The sequence below is a fragment of the Giraffa tippelskirchi genome, chromosome 11 (assembly GCF_054371585.1).
Source record: "Giraffa tippelskirchi isolate mGirTip1 chromosome 11, T2T-mGirTip1v1.2.pri, whole genome shotgun sequence".
Taxonomy (NCBI): Eukaryota; Metazoa; Chordata; class Mammalia; order Artiodactyla; family Giraffidae; genus Giraffa; species Giraffa tippelskirchi.
In genome coordinates, this window is record NC_137285.1 from 114,270,351 (window position 1) to 114,295,178 (window position 24,828).

Below are 24,828 nucleotides of genomic sequence, written 5' to 3' on the forward strand. Positions count from 1 at the left end.
GCCTCTCTTAGCTCAGGGCTTCTTGGTAGGTATTTGAAGACTAAAAAAAAAAAAAACGTTTCTGTGCTGAAAAGTTAACAAGACTAGCTCTCTGCTGCATTTGCATTGTTATTAGGGGGACACACACACACACACGTACGCGCACACACACACCACACACTCTGAGCTTAATGTGAGGCTAGTACAGAAACAGAGAGATTAGACACAAAGAAATGTAAACAGCTCTCACATGCGAGGAAACTAGGTTACCAGAATCCCAGCACCAGGCATTCACCAGTCACCATGGAAAACAGGAAGTGAGATGCACAGCAACCACAAGCCAAAAAGCAGGAAAGCGCATACCTTTAGCTTGGAATGAAAATCACGAGATTTCCTTCTGGCAAGAACCTGAATGTGACTAGACACCTGCAGGGTAGGGGAAGGGAGGAAAACAAAGGAAAAGCCTGTAACCATGGAGATGAAAAGCCCCCTACAACTGGGCAAGCCAGACGTACCTTAATGGCGGCTTGAATTTCTCGAACTTTCTTTCTTGCTAAGACCTGTATATGACTAGACACCTACATTGTTCGGGTTTATGAGGGGAAACAAAACAAAACAAAACAAAACAAAAAAAGGAAATCAAATATAAAATCGCTACTCTTTGGGAGGGTTTCGGGGTGGGGGGTGGGGGGGAGGTTATTTGCATCTCAACAAAGCTCTGCAGTTAGGAATACACAGTCCCAGCCAGACACCAAGCCCCCAGCGCCGCTCTAAGCTTTTCAGACTGGGTCATCACTGCAGTGACTGGATTCAGGATGAAAGTTGAAGCTAATATTAGTTTTCTCACCCAGGAGAAATTGCGGGCCATGGGATGAGAGGGGGAGAGTGGGGTTGTTTTCTTTACAAAATTTAAAAGGTGGGGGTAGAGGTAAATGAAAATATTTATAGCTTCTCAGTATCAGGAGGGAAAATCCCTTTTTCTCAATTTAGAAGAGACTATCCATAAATTAGCACATTCCGCAGAATCAAAAAGCTGAAGCTGTCGGTTGTATTCTGATCTCATTAAGAGCTCTGGATTCTGTAGCAAATGTTAAAATAATACTGACATGTAAATTAGATCTCAAAGAGAAATGGAAAGACCCAGTTAGCAGAGCTTTTTTTTTTTTTTTTTGCCCTTATAAATATCTTTAATCCTTCCACTCTTTTGGGTATTGACTGGGCGCCAAGTGGATTTGCATATTATTACAAAGCGAAAAGTGTGAATACAGCCAGCCAGCCATCCTGTTAAAAATCTGGGTTGAAAAACCACACGGATTTGCTGAACAACAAATTCACATTGGAGAGGTATCACCAACTGCTGCCTAAAAACATCCCCAGGATGCCGGGGTGTGGAAACTGAGCCAAGCCGGGCTTCTGAAACACAATGATTCCACTGGGTAAACAAATTTGCATCTCTTTCAGCAGGACTTGGTTAAATTTAGTAGCCTCCCCTCACAGAAGGGGTTGGCCACATGACCAGAGCTCACAGATCAGCAGACAGCCCAGGTCCAGGACTTTCAGTATGTCGGGAATTAGATTTGCCTGTTTCAGAAATTTAGAAGCTTCCATCTAGAAGCTCAGAGGACTTTGAGGCCATTACTTGATTTCAAACACTCTAGCGACCTTAAAAACAGGTTTTATGATAATAATTGATCCGTTTATCTCTAACTTTGTTTTCCAGTATCAATTATCAATTTTTTCTTTCTATTTGCCTTTGCTTTTTTTTTTTTAAAGCACAGAGAAGCAGGAACCCCCCCCATCCTCTTCACCTCTCCATCCGGCTCCTGCTTTCACCCGAATTTTGTTTTGATGTGATCCACTGGCTTGCTGTGGGCCACAGAGGGGGAGACGTCCACTGAACAGACAATGCCCTGCCTCTGAGCACTGGCGGGAGGCCACCTGCCTCTGTGCTGACTCAGCAGTGGGCTCCCAGCGGGGGCACCAGGGCATTCCTGGGGAAAGCTCTCCCCGTCATAAACGCTCAGAGAAACAACTCATCACCCAAGCAGAGGACTGGAATCTGCTGCTCAGGGTTTCACAAGCGCACAACTGAGCTCGCCTTTTGGGTTGATTATAAGTTTTTAAAATTAATGCTGAATCAGACAGCATAGTCAACATTGAAACACATATTATAAATATATATTTCTTTTTTTTTCTTGTTAAGAACTCACCCATGAGGTTGGTTTGATTTCCCTCCCCCTTTTTCATTTCTTTCTTTTCCTGCTTTTCATTAAAGGTTAATTTCTCATCCATTCCAGTTCTGAACTGGGTCAGAGGTTTAGGCTGCTTTACATCACAAGGAGTGAAGAGCACCACAGCCCTGATGGGAGGGCAGAGGAAAATTCCTGACCCAGCGCTGCACAAAGGTATTTAAGTTGTAACTTCATTTCAGTCACAGCAGCTACTGACAAAAAGCCATAGCTTAAGGAGCAACAGTTCCCTGGACGCACATCATTCAGTCTCATGTTCTGGCCAATGCTCACGGCTGCTAGTGTTACTTTTGCAGTGAAATGATGACTAATATGTAATTGTTCCAGGATTTTACAATGCGCAAAATCTCAAAATTTCATGACTTGCAAAGTGTATCTGCACCTGCAGCTTTTACAATGTTTGCAGATGCACAGTTTGGGAAAGAAAATTGAAGATTTAGAGTACAGGAGCAGTTCATACACTGTCCTTAGCAGTGAAACTTTTCCATATGTGTATAGAAGGAACTCCAGAGACCATGGAATAAAAGGTCACTGAAATGAGGAACAGTAAAAACGAAGCCAATTTCAAACACCTACAACACTGACGTCCTTACAGGGAACTCCGGGTGGGGGCTCCTAGGAGCCAAAGCACAGACAGCCACTGCAGCCAAAATGCCTCCGTGGGCCATTCGCTTACATGCACAACTTCCAGGTCGGTTATTTTACCTGTTTTCTGGTCCTCGTCTTCCCTGTCCTGAGTTTGATGTATCTGGCTATCAATTCATTCCTACCTGAAAGAAAGAAGAATTTACAATAAAGTAGGTTACTTTGGTGTGTGAGTGGGGCAGGGGTGAGGTGTAAAAAGCCTCTGAATGCTATGACTAGAATTCAGAATCAAGAATTTTCAAGTTGTATCTGTAAGTTTATTAATGCTAGAAAAATTAAAAGTATAATTTTTGCAGAAAATATTTACAAAGGGAAATTAGGAAGAAGGGACTTTAATCATGAACTACAATCAGCAATTAAAATGTGCCTTTTGTTTGTTTGCATGCTTGTCCCTAAACGGATGGTCACTTGTATAAACAAATACAAGGATTAGTGTGGAAGCACACAGACCAGCTTCCGTTCTGGTTTTATTTTTCATATCCATTCCTTCTCACCCAGGTTTCTACTCAGTTAACTCCAGTTAGTGTCATTATAGCCGTGAGAGGATGAACTGCTGTGACCACAGAAACACAAGGAAAAGAAGTTACAGTATGAAGGCAGATAGCCCCCAAGGGTAGTCACTGAATCAGTAATAAACTATACACAGAGCTGTCAGTTGAGGGGAAAAAATGACTCACTCTTTTCCATCCTTCATAACTTTTGGGGGAAAGTACCTTAAAGTATAAACAAATGCCTCCTGTCCCTATTGCACCAAGACACTGAGAAATCTCAAACAGATGACCTGAACTATAACATAAATGGGAAAATAAATCCCCAAAGCCAAGTGGGGAAATGTATTACTAATACTACGTGAAATAAAAATGCACTCATACAGGACACACAGGTCCAAACTGTCACTTTAAGCCTAACAGTATAGCTAGTGGTCTAGTTTGTGTGTATTGTCTCACTCTCCACATACTGCATTAGCTGAAGACAGCAAGAGTTTTTGTCTTGTTCCCAAGTTCTCCCCAGCACATAGCACACTGCTGGGTGTACAGAAAGAAAAAATGAGACACTAACACAGCCTCTGGTGAAAGGGAAGAACTGCATGCCTCAGACCTCCCCAGCAAAGAAAAGAACCGAATGCTCTAGTGAGAGTGTCTTGATGGGAACCTTGCCTAATAACTCAAAAATCTCTCCCATTGCTGCCTAGAATATTCCTATAATTATGACTCTGTTCTCCACCTGTCTGTGTTAGGAGTGTGCAGAACACAGTCACTGCTGGAAGGCAAAGGAATTGTGGAATCTTGGGGCTGCAAAGTACTTCTGAGCCACCCTTTCCCACCCCTAAAAGACTGAGTCCTTACATAAGCCAGCACTTCTAGAATGGAGGAAAAACCCCCATTCTACCTTAAAACATATTGAAAGATAAAAAGACCCTCCTTATTTGAGGTTTTCTATAACTTTCACCACCCCCACCCTGCCCTGATTCTTTTGCTTCTCTTAACAAGAAGGTTAGTTCCTAATGCACAGAAATTTCTGACAGCTTTAAGGTCCTCCAGCAGCGCTTTATCCAAGCTAAACTTTTCCTGTTCCTTTGTTATCTGTGGCAAACTTTGGAACACTCCCACCTCCATCCTGTGACCATCCTTTGTCCTTTCCTTTCACAGCCTTCCCTGGTGGCTCAGAGGTTAAAGCGTCTGCCTCCAATGCGGGAGACCTGGGTTCGATCCCTGGGTTGGGAAGATCCCCTGGAGAAGGAAATGGCTAACCACTCCAGTATTCTTGCCTGGAGAATCTCATGGACGGAGGAGCCTGGTAGGCTACAGTCCATGGGGTCACAAAGAGTCGGACACGACTGAGCGACTTCCCTTCCTTCCTTCCTTCACAGCCTGGAGCCCAGAACTACAGTCACCTGCCTGGTCCTAAATACTCCATCTTTGTTGATGCAGCCCAGCACCGCACTAGATTTGGGGGGATACTACAATAAACTGTCAACTAAAGTCAATTAATTCCAAGGTCTTTTTCATATCGGCCACTTCTCAGATATATCCCTACCCCTGTTCCCAGTCTTTTCATGCATAGTTGGGATTTTCAGATCCAAATACAAAACATTACATTTATTTCTACTGCAGTTCATTTTGTTAGATGAAGCCTATCATTTCCACCTTTGAGTCGTCAATCCTGATTCTGTGACTGACTGAACTTACTCTTTAACCACAGGAAAAGGACCTTTAAATTCAGTTCTGAGGATTGCCTCTCAAAGCATTCTCTTTCAACTTTTGAGAACTACCAATATCCCCTGTAGTGTCATTGGGTCTACTTCTCCATCTCTCAGATGGTTGTACGGATTTTGCAATTTGTCTCAAAGGCTGGCTGACAGCAGAGCCCAGCTAGGAGTGCCTAATTACCAGAAGTCAGACCTAAATGACAATGTCTGCAGAGGGGCCAAGCATCCTCCAGCTCGGGGCCTCACTGTGCACCCTGTTCAGGGCTGAGTGGCTGGGATGAAATAAATCTAGGGCTCTGAATTACATGCAATTTCATCTGAACCTTGTCCAGATGGCAAAAACGCCTCCTGGCCCCAGACTTGCTTATTTTCTCTGAAAGCAGATAGAATAGCTTGATCCAAGTGGCCTATAACTTATATCTCCAGTTTTTAATTTCTTATGGCATTTGGTTGAATGGATGAGATTAGTATCCAGGATAGCCACGTTTGACTGTACACTCTGTGGTTTACGCAGTGGCATAAACAATGTCAACTCATACTTTTATTAAAGTGCTTCTAAAAATCACTACTCCTACAAGAGGCCCTCAGTGAGCATCTACTACGTGCTGAGCATGACACTACATCATATCATGGAAAGTCTGTCATGACTCTCATGTCCCTGTTCTTTACATGAGCAAGATCCCCTTTCAAAATTCTATGTTCTTTCAAACTATGTTTCAAGCCAAGAAGAGTAATTAACTTGAGGTTGCTATGTGTTTCTTCTTGCCTCACCAAAAGGAATATTGTTGATTCAAATTATAAATTCAAATTCCACTAATACCAAGCATCTACCGTGAACTCAAAGCGCAGCGTTAGTCACTTTATTTTATGTGAGTTTTTTTTTTAAATGATGGTAAGGGTGGTTTTGTGCAGAGAAACATTAGTCAGGTTTAATTGACTTTAAAATGTTTATTTCATCTGTTTATTTTTTAAAAATGCCCTAGTTTATCTTTATGTTTTCAATTCGACTTACATATCCTATAATTTCTATAACCACTTTCAAAGGGCCCCTGGATTGATGTTTGGTCCATTTTACAAACCTAGTTAAACTCCTTCAAACATTTAAACTATGTACTTAATCTATAATTAATTTAATTTTTTAAAATATTAGAATTGTTTGATTTAACTTACAAAACCTTCCCTCAAAAAACTCTTAGAAACCTAATAAATTCTCTTGAGTGTGCCAACATTGCTTACAAATCTAGTTAAGACTTCAACCCTTCCCAAAATCAAGTCTAAGTCGATTACTTCATTGCACATTTTAATTTGGAAATACAGACTAACTTGTTATGTGAGCCAAATTATTTTAAATATGCATACTGAAGAACTCATATGCACAAATCCTTAAAATAAAAATATAAACACTATGGTATTGATTATATTAAAAATTTTATATTCTAAATCTTCCCAGAATTATAATATGCTTACTCTTTAAGGAAACAAGTATGTCATTCCAAATGATTTTGGAGTCTCTTTCTGGTGCCTGGTTCTGAATGAATTCTTGTTAGCAACCTTCATAGGACATTCTGAGCCCTATTTATATTTCTAGAGCATGACCCTCCAAATGGTGTGGATCCACACAGTTCAAAGCTCTAGATTTGACTCATGGTACTAAGGTACAGAAGGGATTCCCAGGTGGTGCAGTGGTGAAAAATGTGCACGCAGTGCAGGAGACCCAAGAGAAACAGGCTCGAACCCTCGATCTACCTCAGTCGGGAAGATCCCCAGGAGTAGGAAATTGCAACCTGCTCCAGTATTCTTGCTTGGAAAATTCCATGGACTGTAGTCCATGATGGGGTCACAAAGAGTGACACTGAGCGCGCACACACACACACACACACACACACACACACACACACAAATGTTAACCTTCATTTTTCTCTCACTTCCAAAAAAACACACACGTATACACACAACCATGGAGTAGGACGTGGCAACTGACTCCAGTATTCTTGCCTGGAAAATTCCACAGAAAGAGGAGCCTGGTGGGCTACAGTCCATGCGGTTACAAAGAGCCGGACATGGCTGAACACAAGCACACAAATGCACACAGTGGTATTTGATCCAATAAACCTTAAGTCCAAGAAATCCAATGACAAAACTGACTTTCAACAAAGTTAACTTTTATCATGATATTCCTAAACTCTTCCTCCAGTCATGTGGGAACCGTCTCTCCTTTGTGCCTTACATGATGCCTGTCTGATGTATCCGATATTTAAAGACAGCCTAGTCTGCTGTTCACAAGGAGTTCACTGTCCAAAACATAGGCTAAGATCGAGGAGATCAGCTCTACCAGTCAGACAGCCACTGACAGTGGCTCTAGCAACATATGTGGGTCATCAGTCATAAATAATTCCATCAATCTAGAAAGCCTTTCCTAGAGTTCTGGAATAGAAGCTAGCTTTTAAAGACAGAGTATACTTTCTCCAGCACCCCATTGACTGTATAACCCCCCAGGCACCTCTGTCCATGGAATTATCCAGGCAAGAATACTGGAGTGGGTAAGCCATTCCCTTTTCCAGGAGATCTTCCTGACCCAGGGATCAAACCCCAGTCTCCTGCATTACAGGCAGATTCCTTACTGTCTGAGCCACCAGGGAAGCCCTTTCCTCCAACATTTTATTACGAAAAATTTCCAACATACAGAAGTCTTCCACAGAGACAGTTTCACAGTGAACACTATATACACCCACGACTCAGACCCTACCATTCACTTTTTCTACATTTGCTTTATAACATGTCACTCCACCTGTCCATTCCTCTATCCATCCACTGAGCCAACTTACTGTTTTCTGTTGTTGCTGTGTTTCAAAATAAAAGGCAGGCATGATAGCCTCCCTATATCCTTCAGTGTGCATTATCATTAACTAGAGTGATAAGCCTGATTTTGACAGGCAGAATGAAGGGGGTAGGCCGAAGATCTTTTTAGACAGAGGAAGCAGCATTTAAAAAATATACAGAGGAAACTGTGGCTTAAAAACCAGGCATGCTGATCCTCAGGCCCCCCTCTGACCACCACACACTCTGTCTTTCTGAGCCCAGAAATCTCTAGATTCTACATTCACAGTATCCACGACTCATTTCCTTCATTCTTCTTGATGCTGCGGCTGCTTACTCGCTTCAGGCATGTCCAACCCTGTGCTACCCTATGGACAGCAGCCTGCCAGGCTCCTCTGTCCACGGGATTCTCTAGGCAAGAGTACTAGAGTAGGTTGCCATGCCCTCCTTCAGGGGATCTTCCCGGCTCTCCTGCAATGCAGGCAGATTCTTTACTGGTGATCTGCCAGGGAAGCCCTTCTCTGTGAATACCTGTAATAGCTTATAGAGCTGAGTGGCAATGTCACACTTCACCACTAGGTGTCATTGTACTACAGCTCCTCTGTAGCACAATGTCCTTTAGAAATGCACACTGTATCACAGCTTTAAATCTGAGACGCTGCAGCTGCAGTCGCCCTTGCTTTTCCCACAGGCAAGAGGCAGCAGCAAAAACAAATACAGCCTGACCTGTCGCTTTATACTGTGATACTCACCAGGCACTGCGATCTAGTTTTTATTTCCTTTTTCCTTTCTCCTAAATAACATAACACAGTTAAAAGTGAGGCCATCATTGGCTTCTCCAGCCTCCCAGATTGCCGTGAAATTTTCTGCTAAAGGGGCAATAGAGGCAGAGATGCCAGCAGAAAGGCATGGAGCTTGTGCTGTGCTCGTCTTACCCAGAGAGAAAGCCGGTTAACGTTGTTGTGGGCTTGTGTGTAATGGGATGTGGCCTCAAGGTCATGTTTGAGGCACAGCAAATGCAGGGTCTGTGGCTAGAAATTGTAGCCCAGAGACACTCGGCTTTAACAGTGTAAGAGCCACTTTGTAATTGAATGGAGTCAGGGAGCCACAAAGAAAGAAGCAATAAATGGAACCTCCTCTTTCCTGGCTGTGGCCAGTCTGAAGGCAAACACATATCCTGGACTGGGGAAGAGGCTTGCGCTAGGGTACCACTGGCCCACTCTTTGCTGGGAGGGCAAGGGAAGAAACCCCACACTTTCTCCCCATGTTTAAAGAATGAGAATCAGAAAGAACACTCAAGCTTTTGATTGCTACACCAAAGCTGTATCACACAGGCACTGGTGCTATGGTTGTAGCCATCACATCTTCCACACCCCCTCACAAACCCTAACTTGGCCCAAGGGCACTGTAAGACTGCTTCTTGTTAACACCCCGAGATGTCTGAGCTCTGTACCTGACTACACAATTGCTTTCACAGCCTGCATCTCCTTGTCCATTACAACATGTGGGGATTCTGCCTGCATCTCAAATGCCTTGTCCTTCCATCAGCCTTCCACCTAGAAGTGGCTGCCCCTCTCCCTAAACATCCACTGCCCTTGACCCTGGCCTCTTTGCTGCTGGTTCATTTTTTTTCCCCTTTGCCCTCTATTCGATTATTTCAGCACATGCCATGGCTCCAACCAGATCATAAAGTCACTGAGAACAAGAACCAATGAGGGAATTCCCCAGTGGCACAGTGGTTACGACTCCCCACCCTCATGGCCAAGGGCCCAGGTTTGACATCTGCTCGGGGAACTAAGATCCCATAAGCTAAAAGCATCAAAAACAAACAAACAAACCCAATGGCATTCATCTTTTCTTCTGCCTCCCCACCTCAGGCAGCTCAATATTTATGGAATGAAGTGTCATCAGGAGCATAAAAGGCTCCTATGTCCCCATAATCCAATTTGACCTGAATCATCAGCAGAAAGTAGAAAAAGATGACCTAGCGGGAAGAAGCAAAGAAAGATGCCTTCTACAAAGTGATGACACCACAAGGCAGCAATGCCCAATGAGGCAGCAATTGACAAAGGACTATCTTGGGCAAGGAGAGATAAGAAAGCCTTCCTAACTGAAGAATGCAAAGAAACAGAAGAAAACAATAGAATGGGAAAGACTAGAGATCTCGTCAAGAAAATTGGAGACACCAAGGGAACATTTCATGCAAAGATGGGCACAATAAAGGACAGAAGCAGTATGGACCTAACAGAAGCAAAATATATTAAGAAGAGGTGGCAAGAATACACAGAAGAACTATACAAAAAAAGATCTTAATGACTCAGATAACCATGATGGTGTATCACTCGGTTAGAGCCAGATATCTTGGAGTGCGAAGTCAAGTGGGCCTTAGGAAGCATCACTGAGAACAAAACTAGTGGAGGTGATGAAATTTCAGCTAAGCTATTTCAAATCCTAAGAGATGGTGCTGTGAAAGTGCTGCACTCAGTATGCCAGCAAATATGGAAAACTCAGCAATGGCCATAGGACTGGAAAACGTCAGTTTTCATTCTAGTCCCAAACAAGGGCAATGCCAAAGAATGTTCAAAATACTGCACAATTGCAATTATCTCACATGTCAGCAAAGTAATGCTCAAACTTCTCCAAGCCAGGCTTCAATAGTATGTGAACTGAGAACTTCCAGATGTTCAAGCTGGATTTAGAAAGGCAGAGGAATCAGAGATCAAATTGACAACATCCACTGGATCACAGAAAAAGCAAGAGAATTCCAGAAAAACATCTACTTATGCTTCAGTGACTACGCTAAAGCCTTTGATTGTGTGGATCACAACCAACTGTGGAAAATTCTTGAAGAGATGGGACTACCAGACCGTCTCACCTGCCTCCTGAGAAACCTATATGCAGGTCAAGAGGTAAGAGTTAGAACCAGACATGGAACAACGGACTGGTTCCAAATTGGGAAAGGAGTACATCAAGACTGTATATTGTCACTCTGCTTATTTAACTTATATGCAGAGTACATCATGCAAAATGCCGGACTGCATGGCCTGGAGAATTCCATGAACTGTATAGTCCATGGGGTCGCAAACAGTTGGACATGAATGAGCGACTTTCACTTTCACTTTCATGAAGCACAAGCTGGAATCAAGATTGCTGGGAGAAATATCAATAACCTCAGATATGCAGATGATACCACCCTTATGGCAGAAAGCAAGGAAGAACTAAAGAGCCTCTTGAGGAAGGTGAAAGAGAAGAGTAAAAAAACTGGCTTGAAACGCAACATTGAGGTAACTAAAATCATGGCAGCCGGTCCCATCACTTCATGGCAAATAGATGGGGAAACAATGGAAACAGTGGGAAACTTTATTTATTTTGGGCTCCAAAAGCACTGCAGATGGTGACTGCAGCCACAAAATTAAAAGACACTTGCTCCTTGGAAGAAAAGCTATGACCAACCTAGACAGTGTATTAAAAAGCAGAAATATTACTTTGCTGACAAAGGTCTGTATAGTCAAAGCTACGGTTTTCCCAGTAGTCATGTATGGATGTGAGAGTTGGACCATAAAGAAGGCTAAATGCCGAAGAATTGATGCTTTTGAACTGTGGTGTTGGAGAAGACTCTTGAGAGTCCTTTGGACTGCAAGGAGATCCAATCAGTCCATCCTAAAGGAAATCAATCCTGAATATTCATTGGAAGGACTGATGCTGAAGTTGAAGCTCCAATACTTTGGCCACCTGATGTCAAGAGCCGACTCATTGGAAAAGACCCTGATGCTGGGAAAGATTGAGGGCAGGAGGAGAAGGGGATGACAGAGGATGAGATGGTTGAATGGCATCACTGACTTAATGGACCTGAGTTTGAGCAAGCTCCAGGAAATGGTGAAGGACAGGGAAGCCTGGAATGCTGCCATTCATGGGGTTGCAAAGAGTTAGACATGACTGAGCAACTGAACAATCAATCAATTCTTAGGCAAGATTCCACGAGATAGTATTAAAATACTTTCCAGCCATGGACCCCCCCCGTGTGACCTGAGGCTCATATTAAAGGAAAAAGAATCTTAGAATATAAAAGCCAACAACCAAAAAGCACAAATGTAGAGTACACTGCAGGAACCAAGTGTCAGCAGTGAGGGAGAGGTCTACAGAACACGTTTAGTGACCCTATCCTGCTAAAAACCCGGGAGTCTGTATCTATGGATATTGCCAGAGGAGGCAGTAGACAGTTTTTATTCACTGACCTGTGAAGAGTTAATAATCAACATTTCTTCCATGCCGCTGCATCATCCCAGCAACACTGGGAAAGAAAGGAGGTCTACCAAAGCTGACCAGTCACCTCCTAGTCAGACACCCACTGCACCTACAGGGCACAAGCAACATACTAGGGTTCTGGGTGTAAAGAGATGTCATCTCTGCCTTCAGGGAGCTCACATCTGTGAAGGATGCTCACCCATGAGAACAGAGTCACCTACCCCTCTCCCTGCCTCTCACTCATGGCATGCATCACAGCTGCCAAGTTCCATTTATCTGAAAGACTGTATGATGAACACCTGTCTCCCCCATTAAAGACATGAATTTCCAGAGGAGCACAGACCGTGTGTTTTCACTCTGCACTGTAGCCCTAGTGCCAAAAACCAATGGGTCCTCAGAAAGCATATGGTGATGGAATGAATAACTGAATGAGAGGGACAAAGAACCAGAGTGGGAGAGCGGTACAAGGCTTAGACTGGGGGTGAAGGAAGGCTCATGAAAAAAAGCATTCCAAATTGTCCCAGAGTGTTGCAAATGAGGAAGTTTAGACACCAGTGTCTCAGTTAATCCCTAGTATAAATCACTGACCAAAAATCAGCACCAACCAACATGGAAAATCACCAGAATGAGCCAGGCACCCCGTTCTGGGTTGTTAGGGGCTGGTACTGCATGTTCCTAATCTAAAGGTTTATAAAATGAACTGATGGCCTTCAGGAGGTGAACACCGGCAAGTTCCTAAAATAAAATACCCCTTGTTTGCACTCACCCAGAGGCTTACAATGGACAGCTTTAGAAGGAAGAATACACAGACGAAGGCTGTGTTAACCCTGGTTGGTCAGAACTTATTCCCTGAATCCCTTCAAAACTTCTGTCAGTAACTCAGGACCCATCTTCTCCGAGTTCCTATCAGTCAACGGCAGCTGATAACATTATCAAGTGATGGCCCCATAAAACACTGTGCTCTCCTTCATCTGAGCAGGAGAGCTAACAAACCACACCTCTGCATTAGACAACAAGGGTCAAAGAGAAAAGAGCAAGTAAAATTGACTAATGTTGTGGACTGAAGATTAACAATCCCTAATGTAGGAGGGAAATTCTTTTTGTTATACTTATTTATTTCTAGAAGGAAAAAAATATATATATATATAGATGAATAGTTTTTCTAACGGGTCATTCTTTATGAAGCAAAAAAGAGATGCTATACAATCAACCGTTTTAATCCTCTAATGAATAATTTACCTAGCCTTCCTACTTTATGCCTCGGTTGTTCTTTCTAACCGATGCTATACACGGCTACTTGAAACTCGGCTCTGGTTTAGCCCCTCTACTGCTTCAAGACTTCTGACTACAGTCTAAAGGTCAAACTATTCAGTGTGGTCCCATCATCTGGCCCTAACTTTTTTTTCATGACACACGATCATCACCTTAATCCATTTTATTGTCATCAAAAAGGACACCTAGCTTTCAGTTCCCTGAACCAACCTGCCATTCTGAGGTTTTGCTCACAGGTACAAGAGTGTCTCCTCCATGAAAGTCCACGCAAGGCCTGAAATATGCACAATGCTTGGAGTGTGTGGAGAGGAGTGAGGCAGGGAGCAGGCATGTGGAGCTCACCTCACAGACCAGCGGTTGTGAAAGACCACAATATTATAAAGCAAACTGCAGACAAAGACTCCCTGAGTTAAAAACAAACTGTCCAGTATATATGAGGAGGGTGATGGTTTGACTCTGACAAGGAAGTAGCACAGATTCCCCACACTGCCCTGGATCCAAAGTGCTTGACTTCTGCATGCGTCAGGGCACTGTCCATATCCTTGCTCTACTAAGAGTTTCATGAGTAAAAGATCATAAGCTCCTGAAAGGTACATCCCCATCCACTAAAAGAAAGTTACACACTCCTTAGCTTGTTACCTAAGGCTAACAGCCCATTCCTGTACTGTTATAGTAGCTTTACAGAGCACAGCCATCACCATGCTTTTGTGCAAACATCTGTCTTGATATGTTCTTTTTCTTCTTCTTTGCCTGTACAACTCCTATTCATCCCTGCAAACCTTAACTGAAGCACTTCCTCCTGGAAGTCTTCTAGGAGCTTTCCAAACTGAGTTAAGTTGTTTCTCTTTCGTGTACTCAAGTTCTGACCACATAGCCCTGCTGCTACTGCTGCACTGCCCTTACTTACCTAAAGGATGATCCAGTCCCCTCTTAGGACAGTGACTGCTCTATGCACAGAACCCTTCTGGTTCTGACTCCAGATTTAACACCTATTAAGTACAAGATCGATAAATGTTTTCAGTTAAAAAAGAAAATGAATGGGCTTCCCAGGTGGTGCTAGTGGTAAAGAATCTGCCCGCCAATGCAGGAGACGTAAGAGATGTGGGTTTGATCCCTGAGTTAGGAAGATCCCCTGGAGAAGGAAATGGCAAGCCAGCCCAGTATTCTTGCCTGGAGAAACACCATGGACAGAGGAGCCTGGTGGGCTACCGTCTATAGGGTCGCAAAGAGTCAGACATGACTGAAGTGACTTAGCATGCACATAAGTAGGTGATCAATGAATGTGTTCAATTTTAAAAAAAATGAAGGAGCTCTTCTCTTCCATATGAAGATAGTTAGGAAGAAAATGATCTAGAAAAAGGGTACCTAACTTCAATAGCAGCATTGCCAATATCAGCTGAAATTTGTAGGCCCTTTAACAGCTGTAACCTTTTTAGTGAGACACGGCACAACTCTCCAGAGTCTCATTGTGCTCTCTTGCCTTGGCACAAGTGTGACCAACACATGCTCTTTTCCTCCTTACTCCTCTCTCCCCTGATGACCTCCACGTGCCACAGTAATATGGATCTGGTCCAAAAATTTAAAAAAAGGTAATCTCAACATTAACCCAGGAGAGTCATGTTAATGAAAAACTTTGGTAAGAACACTCTGTTTATTTATTAATTATCTGGCCTCAGAGATGTGTGAAATCCACACATCTGAAGTGCTAAAAACTGTAGGTCTTTAATGGAGAATCTTTCATCACAGCCATACTGTAGAATTTTTTTTTTTTCTTTTTTTTTGGACTCAGATGTATGATTGCCTAGATCTTTCCTGGGAAATTTGAACCTGTACTTACTAGCTGTGTGAACAAGGAAAACTTGCTTCACTTCTCTGGACCTCTTTTTTATTATTTGAACTGATATAGATAGTTTCTGTCCAAGACACCTTACTACGTGATGTCTAGTATAAACCTACAGTGTGTCTACTTTCAATGTTATTGAAATTAGCATCTTTTGTAAAGAACAGACTTTTGGACTATGCTGGAGAAGGTGAGGGTGTGATGATTTGAGAGGATAGCACTGAAACATGTATATTACCATATGCAAAACAGATGACCAGTGCAAGTTCGAAGCAGGGCACTCAAAGCCGATGCTCTGGGACAACCCAGGGGGATGGGGTGAGGAGGCAGGTGAGAGGGGGGTTCAGGATGGGGGGACACATGTGCACCCGTGGCTGATACATGTTGATGTATAGCAAAAACCACAATACTGTAAAGTAATTACCCTCCAACTAAAATAAATAAATTAATTTAAAAAAAAAAGAAATAAACATCTTTTCCATGCTACAGTGAAAAAGTTCTCAAAATTTTTGCATTACCCTAAACTGTCCAATGATATGGCCATAAACCTTGTTTCCAAGTAAAAGTGTTAGTTGCTCAGTCATGTCTGACTCTTTGCGACCCCATGGGCTGTAGCCCACTAGGCTCCTCTGTTCATGGAATTCTCCAGGCAAGTAAAAAAAGCCCTTAATGGTGAAAGCTGAATATTAAGAGGATATCATGTAAACTATTACACTTAATTGCTGCAATGAACTTTTAATTTAGAATAGATTCTTCCATGAATAAAACAGGAGGAATTAGGTTCTCACTGAGGGCTAAATAGGGAAGGGATAGGCTACCCACTCCAGGATTCTTGGGCTTCCCTTGTGGCTCAGCTGGTAAAGAATCCACCTGCAATGCGGGAGACCTGGGTTCGATCCCTGGGTTGGGATGATCCGCTGGAGAAGAGAAAGGCTACTCACTCCAGTATTCTGGCCTGGAGAATTCCATGGACTGTATAGGCCATGGGGTTGCAAAGAGTTGGACACGACTGAGTGACTTTCACTTTCACTTCAAGAGCTATATGTTGCCAAAATCCTTATAATTTATGGCAAATTGTAAAGTTATCTCTATCAATCAGCTGCAGGCACTGCATTGAAGAGCATGTCCTAACCATGCCATCTATGGTCATCATGCAGAAGTAAGAAAGGCTTTGTTTCCACCTAGGAGGTCAGTTTAGTTCGTGTATTCTCATAGTGGTGGTGGTGGAAACTTTGGTGCAGGACCAGGAAGGGACTTTAGAGGAGGAGCTGATGGATATGAAAAGTGGTCCTGGATTTAGAGATAGCTACCATGGGTATGGAGAAGGATCTGGAGATGGTTATTTTCAAGGCAGCCCTGGTTATGGAGGCTATTAGCCAGAATATTGGTGGAACACACACAATGTTATTCCGTTAAAAAATTTTAGTGGGTATGTAGAGTTAGGAAGCCGTTGTACATTTATAATTTAATAAAAATTATTTTAAAGGAAAAAATAATAATAAACAGCATATCCCCCACTGGATTTCCAGAATTTAGTTCTCAGTGTAAAAACACGACTATCACTAGAAAAATTAAGCATTAACTTCTGAAGTTATACAGCAGTAGCTATACAAAGGTAAGTTATGCAAGCATTAAATCAAAATGACACATGGGATTACCTGCTGCTTAGGAAACATAAGAAAAAGAATTCTAAATGTCTAGGCATTTATTAATTCTTTAAAAAATAATATGGAAACCATAATCATATATGCATATATTTAACCTTCATTCCCACCTTATTAACACTTTATAAATGCTGAGGTGTTTTTTTTTTTTAACCTGAGGTTCAAAGAAGAAACTTGCCCAAGTTCCCAAACTAGTTAAGTGGTAGAGTTGAGATCTGAAGCCAGCTTTGTCTTCCAAGTTCATTATGCTTAACATCAGACCTACTGCTCTGAAAATAGCTTCTATAATAAGTTAAATTTCTCACAAGATTGTCACTAAGTGCTTAATGAAGACAAAATCTTAGAAGGGGGACCAAGCCAACCATGAAGTGGACTAAATTGTATATATACCATTTTAAAAGTCCATTCACCACCTACAATACAAGATAAAAAGCACACCACCTTCAAGGCCTTCATCATCGGGCCCCAATGCAGTCCCCCTTCCCTGTTCAATAATATCTGTTAAACATTTTCTATACAAAAGCCATTGCACTAGGTGCTGAAGGAGATACATGCTAGAACAATATGTATTCTCTGCCCCCAAGGAATTTATAGTTTAGAAGAATTTAGGCAAGAAGCCACACAACTGTAATAAAAGGCAGAATATCTAGAAGGAGAGGAAACATACTGAAGAATCATCTGAGGAAAGTTCAGAGATGCTTGCCCCAGTGGTTGCCACGCTCTGTCATTTACCCAGTGCTTGACTGTTCTCAAAACCAGGAGTAGCCAAAGGCAACAATGCCATTAACGAGAAAGCAGTGGCCTATGAAGTGGGCTTTCATTTTAACTGATCATCAAGCAAACCAAAAAGATTAGTTCTTTTGGTTGAGCTTTAGATTCAGGAGAATTAACCCATTTTTATTCCCCTTTTAAACTTCTAATTACTCAGGAAATATGCAATATATTTTCCCTGTAAAGAAATTGCTACACGTACAAATCCACTTTTTGCCCTTTCCCCTGCCTCCCTCTACAGAGCTGTCTTGTTTCGGGGCTACTCCCTTTATGTAGATAACCTGCCTTCCCCTTCTGCCCCGCCCAAATCTGCTGAACACTTCTTTCTGAGTTGCCAAGACGTGGTTCCAAAGGCACTCCTCCAGCGACCTGGCAGTTAGTTTGTTCTGCCTCTTCAGCTCAGCAGCCTCCATGCAAACTCTAGCACAGCCCTTGTCATAGGCTCTTCCTGTGTGAGTTTTTGCTCCCCTTTCCTTTTTTTTTTTTTTTTTTGACAAATTAGGAGCTTCTTCAAAGCAAGGCCTACATCCTGCTCTGACAGTCTTCCTCGGCCTCTAACTCCTGGCATTGTCCTGAGAGCCTGCTACTTAATGATAGCACTGCTGCTGATTTCAGCCCCCTCTTGAAAGAAAAAAACATTTGAAGAGGTGACATCATGGCACACAGGAGGTGGTGACAATGTTTTCTTTGAAGAGGCAGGAAGACAGGGAGGGAGAAGGAACAGGAAGGACAGAAAAAGCTCTGTGCTGCGGGACTGGGATATAAAGGGACACAACCAGAGTTCGAGGAACTCCCAGTCCAGCAGAAGGCTCGGCTCATGGTACCCATGCACCTCGCCTCCTCGCAAATTCCAAGAAATGTATGAGGCACCCACTATCATAACTAGGTTCGGGGGGCAATAAAGGACGGTGAAAGCTGCTTCACGCCCTAGTGGACAGAGCCTGGAAAACTTAAAGCCTTTCCCTCTTCAAAATTAGCTCAAACCACTCTGTTTTTAATTCTTGTGATCTTCGACAATTTCAGATTTAGCATCTGCCTCACAGATGACAACACTCAGTATTTAATTCAGAAAAATAAATTTTCTAAGAAAATAGCTAAAATGAGAAGAATAAACTTGATAAAATACAGACAAACCAGCTCACTCAAGGCTGTATTCTAGGTAGCCAAAATATTTTTTAAAGACAAGAATACACACAGCTGATTAGGCTTCATCTGTAAGTTCATTCACCACATAAAAGTTTGATTTTTTTTTAAAGCAAAGACAGAGTTCAAACTACTTTTCATGACTCCAGTCCTGAAGGTTCCTTTGCAAAGATATCTCAGAGTGAAATTATCCAGCAAACCCTTGGTGGATAGAAGGTTCCACAAGTCAACAACCGCTTAAGCAGTTTAAACCAACAAGCAAGATGCCCTCTATTTAAATGCTATGAGCGAATCTATTTTAAGCCTTTAAAAATCCTTTGGGCAGGTGTTTAAGCTGTGTACAGACTGAGCCTGGGGAAGCTCTGGAGGTGGGGGAGGGCGGGCTCCACTCTCCATGCTGGCAACATTTTGTTCAGACAATCTTCCTGCAGCAGGTCATGTGACAAAGGCCAAATAAACAGCATCTGGGGATTTTCAATTACAGACCTTCGCCCAGCATGCCTGCACTGTAATCTCTACCAGATGAGGCTCAGGCCTCCCTATTTTCAATAATTCACACACTGTGTACACATAACATGACAATAAGGGCATTCATGGTGCGGCCTGATTCGCAGATCAAAGCTAGCAGAGGGCCAGCTGTAAGCACACTCGGCTGCTGGATGATTCGTGCTTTTCACAGGCTTGGAAAGACGCTCTGGACAACCTGGCAAGCCAGCCTCTTTCCTGTGCGGTACGCTGAGCAAACTCTGAGCATGAACCAAGCACAGCCTCCTGGGATGGCCAGAGAGATGACCAAATCCATGTGTATCTGCAAATACAGGGCAGCTTCAAACTCCAGCCCACTCAACAAGCTCCTCTCAGAAGAGGCTTGCCTTGAGCTGGTGCAAGGTCCGTGCAAAACCTCGCCCACTCTCAGGAGCAGGTGGTTCTTGAAAACAAACCTGTTCTAAAAAGATGTTCCCATACTTCATAAAGCCTCAGCCAGGTGCTCGCATTTACAAACCCACCAGCTGTGGAGTTTCCACTTAGCCATCACACACACTGGTGATTCAGACACAAACTACATGGAGGTATCTATTTAATGCATGTCACAGAGCTTTAAGTCTGGGAAATGAAAGAGGACGCTCTGTTGTTATTGCTGAAACCCCCACGTTAACTCAATTAACTCGTGTGTATAGATGAACGCGTTTAGGTAGTGTGTGTGTGTGTGTGTGTGTGTGTGCGCGCGCGCGCGCGCACATGTGCACCTGAGCGCTTGATAAGCATTCAGAATTCTCAAGTCCACAACATTCCACACGCCTACTGCCCTGCAGGGAGAGTTGCAACTGGAGGAAATAAGGACACCACTTCCTCATATAAAGATTTCATACCCATCAATCAGGGTAGGAGCTCAGAGAAAGCTGTCATGGTGACTTCCTCAGCAGCAAACACATGCTGCTCGCCAGCTGTGAGCTGGGCGTCCTTACCCCTTTTTCCCTCTCATTCAGAATGGTTTCCTCTTAATCACAATAATCCCAAAAGTGCTAAAACATATCAATCGTTGGGTAAGCCCTGCCTACAAAGGGCCAGCCGGCTGGCTTTTATGGCCTTGTCCAACAGCAGCTGATACTTCATTCAGTGACAAATCCAATTTAGCAGTTACAAGAGGTTTAGCATCCCTGAAAAAATATTGGGGTTGATCTGGCTCTCTGAAGTCAGCAAATGCGCCACTGCCATATTGTTGCAGAGATTATTCTGCTGTCATATTTGGGTGTCTACAACCAACTGTCTCGCACCTTCTCCACCCTTGCCCTCCACGAGCTGATGGTGGTAGTGGCGGCAACAATTTAATCCCCAGATTTAAAAAAAAAAAATACAACCATACTTGAAAACTGACTAAATAATGTGATTCTTACCACTGCCTCCCACCCCCCTGCAACCTCCACACACCAGAGTAACTAGCTCTCCATTTCAGAAAGAGGATTTCTATAACACACTGCAGGAAAAGCTATGGGGTGAGAGTCATTTCACTCCAACCGTTCAACTCCGGGTCAGCTTTGATGAGTAAAAGGAGACAAATGACATGCAAAGATTTTATCCTTAGATTGAAATTCATGTTATTAAAAACTCTTGCATGAATAATGTGAAGACTTAAGAATTAAATTCTTTACATTCATTTTAAACAACAAAATGTTAAAACACAGTGTTGAGCCATGGTGGAGGGAAGCAAATAAGTTGACAGAAAAATTAGCTTCTCAGTTTTTAATATACTCAAAATATATATATTCTTAAGAGATTATTATATAAATTCAAGTTAAAAGACTCTCAAAAGAAAATAACTTCGATAACTTACCTACAAAGGGGATACACAACCAACAAAATGCCATTTTTAAGCACCAGCACAAGGTAATTTACAAAGTAGAATAAAGGGGAAATGATTTACTAGTAACACAGGTTGATTATTCCCTTAATATTAGACTTTGTAGTCAACAGTTGGTTATTTATCCCAGCTCCAGGTTTAACGATACCCAAAAAATGACCACAGAGACATCTGGTTTTAAAAAAAAATTTTTTTCAGTGCCATAAATGAGACATGCGTAATTGTGGCTGGCAAGATATCAACGATGGAATATTCCATACATAGTTTTTACTTCATGTGGTTTTAAAACTTTATTCTTTTCTCTGGATTTTTAAAAAGCATATGCTGAAAATTAAAACAAAAAGCAAACATTCAAAGCTGGAAGACTAGAGAAGACATTTAGCTTCTGTGAATAACAATCCATTAGATTAATATTTGTCAATGTCACTTATCACAACAAAAGCAATGGCATTTTATAATTTACCCTAAGACTGGTTTGATTAAAATTAAAAAACCACGACAAAGTTATATTGAATTTCATTTGCCGCATAGTAATTACTTACTTTGTAGCTGACTATAAACAGTATTTTATTACATCCACAAAAATGCGTTTAAAAACTAACAGTAATTCAGAGACACTAGAAGAACCTAGAGAACAAGTCCCATCACTTCTACTTTGAACAGAGTGTTAGTTTCTTCGTTAATGTAACATCAGAAAACAGGGACCCATCCATGATCTTTCTCAATCCTAGGGGCCCTCTGGGTCTGCCTACATTGCCTTCCCTTAGAGCAGGGATTGGATTCCCTGAGGCCACAGCTCTGGCAGAGTCAGATCTATGTACCTCCCTCCCCAGACCAAGAAAGACTCTCACTTGGCTCCAACTCAACAATGAGACAATAGAGGCTGCCAGGCATGATGGATGACTTAAAGGCTTAAAACTACTATTTGCATCCTCCCAGATAAACAATTAGATGAAAAAAATTTTTTTTTTCTGGAGGCAGCTTCCAATACTGTCAAGATACCTGGCAGAGGAGAGTTAGTTTAGTAAAATGAAGACTTACTTTAAAAACATTTGTCTGAACCATTTTCTGAAAGTGTCTTCTTGGAGTGGGAAGAAACAAACCATTCATTTTAGATAAAAAAACAAGTTTGGAAATTTAAAAGTTAGAAACGTATAATTCCCTTAAAGCTAGGATCAAAGTTTTCAATGCATTTGATTACTTAATTTTTCCATCCCTTTATTTTAAATTCATAATTCTTAAAGGCGGCATAATAAAAAAAATTCACTTATTGAACAAGGCAGGCAAGCATAAACATGATTTAAGCACGAAAGAGAGGAAACGGCCTTCACATGCGCTTGCCAGATAAAAATTGGTGGTTCTGCAATAGTATACAGGCAATTTTCTGGAGCTCACGAGGGCCCAGGAGGGAATGCCTGACAAATGACAGAGACATATCGGAAAAGTCAACCTGCATTTCTCTAGAATGAATTTACAGGACGAGGCAGTACTACCTCCGGAAGTTCACCGAGCCTCCACTAATAAATGAGGCAGCAGTGCGGTTTCCGTGGCAACAGAGACTACAACTCCTCAGCAAGCTTAGTGCCAAAGATTTCTCCTCGAATCTCAACTTCCCGTTTCCAGGTGCTGACAAAACCAAACATACTTTTAAGCCCGGGGAAACAGTGCAAGGCTTTTCAAAAGGGATTCTCATAACACTGGCCTGGCCAAAGTGGTGTGGCAGCTTCAGACAGAACTCGTCAGCTCCATCTTGCTGTAACAGAGGCCCGGAGCATGATTTTAAAGGGAGTTAAGAGCCCCCTGAGAATGTTCTGTGAGTTAAATACATTTGCTGTAATATTATAATGTGTTATGACAAGTTATATATCACTTGATTACATATCCCATGATTAACATTAGTCTGACTGATTTTTCTTTGCTCTGTAGAAATCATTTCAGAGGTTAGGATCAGCTTGCTCACCAGTATTCAGCACCTGAGGAAAACTGACTGCATTTCTTAAACATACGTAACCTGGAAGCTTATACTTCATAACGTCATGATACATTTTCAAAGGAGACCTTTCCAGGATATTCCATATGAACAAGGAAGTGCGGTGCAGGCTCTAGAACTCTGCCATCAACTAGCCACTGATTTTAGAAAGAGATGGGAATACCAGTCCACCTGACCTGCCTCTTGAGAAACCTGTATGCAGGTCAGGAAGCAACAGTTAGAACTGGACATGGAACAACAGACTGGTTCCAAATAGGAAAAGGAGTCCGTCAAGGCTGTATATTGTCACCTTGCTTATTTAACTTATATGCAGAGTACATCATGAGAAACGCTGGGCTGGATGAAGCACAAGCGGAAATCAAGATTGCAGGGAGAAATATCAATAACCTCAGATATGCGGATGACACCACCCTTATGGCAGAAAGTGAAGAAGAACTAAAGAGCCTCTTGATGAAAGTGAAAGAGGAGAGTGAAAAAGTTGGCTTAAAGCTCAACATTCAGAAAACTAAGATCATGGCATCTGGTCCCATCACTTCATGGGAAATAGATGGGGAAACAGTGGAAACAGTGTCAGACTTTATTTTTGGGGGCTCCAAAATCACTGCTGATGGTGATTGCAGCCATGAAATTAAAAGACGCTTACTCCTTGGAAGGAAGGTTATGACCAACCTAGATAGCATATTTAAAAGCAGAGACATTTCTTTGCCAACAAAGGTCCATCTAGTCAAGGCTATGGTTTTTCCAGTGGTCATGTATGGATGTGAGAGTTGGACTATAAAGAAGGCTGAGCACAGAAGAATTGATGCTTTTGAAATGTGGTGTTGGAGAAGACTCTTGAGAGTCCCTTGGAGTGCAAGGAACTCCAACCAGTCCATCCTAAAGGAGATCAGTCCTGGGTGTTCATTGGAAAGACTGATGTTGAAGCTGAAACTCCAATACTTTGGCCACCTGATGTGAAGAGCTGACTCATTTGAAAAGACCCTGATGCTGGGAAAGATTGAAGGCAGGAGGAGAAGGGGACGACAGAGGATGAGATGGTTGGTTGGTATCACCGACTCAATGGACATGAGTTTGGGTAAACTCCGGGAGTTTGTGATGGACAGGGAGGCCTGGCGTGCTGTGGTTCACGGGGTCGCAAAGAGTCGGACATGACCGAGCGACTGAACTGAAGTCACTCAGTTGTGTCCAACCCACCAGGCTCCTCTGTCCATGGGATTCTCCAGGCAAGAATACTGGAGTAAGCTGCCATTTCCTTCTCCATGGGATCTTCCCAATCCCGGAATTGAACCCAGTTCTCCCACATTGCAAGCAGACTCTTTACCATCTGAGCCAATGATTTCAGGGGACACTTACTAACCTTATTGAGCTTCAGTTTTCCCAAAATCATGATGATGAGATCTCACTGCTTTCCTACCAAACACAAACAGTCAGGGAACACTAGGAAAGCAATGGTGTCCTTTGATTCTCCACCTTCCAGCTCCCTCTGAATACTGAAAGAGCTGAGTCTCCAAGGTCCAAACCAAAGAAAGACGGCATCCTTCCCAGGAAATCCAAGCAGCTAAAGAAGGACTCCTGTGAGAGCAGTGGCGGGGGAAGGGGAGGTATGGAGGGATTCTTGGAAAAGCCCAAGAGGATTCTAAACCAA

General features: G+C 42.5%; 1 protein-coding gene across 12 annotated transcripts in view; it reads right to left on the reverse strand.

The window, feature by feature from the left end:
- TEAD1 (TEA domain transcription factor 1) overlaps window positions 1-24,828 on the reverse strand; it is a 267,595-nt gene that overhangs the window by 75,370 nt on the left and 167,397 nt on the right. For 6 of the 12 annotated variants that reach the window (XM_081543108.1, XM_081543105.1, XM_081543109.1 and 3 more), the window contains 2 exons: window positions 2,934-2,998; window positions 343-405 (listed from right to left, as the gene is read on the reverse strand). In XM_081543108.1, coding sequence (XP_081399234.1) covers window positions 343-405; window positions 2,934-2,998 — 128 coding nt within the window. Of the gene's footprint in view, window positions 1-342; window positions 406-485; window positions 558-2,933; window positions 2,999-24,828 lie in introns of all 12 variants that reach the window. The other 6 variants (XM_081543102.1, XM_081543101.1, XM_081543103.1 and 3 more) reach the window with 2 other exon arrangements.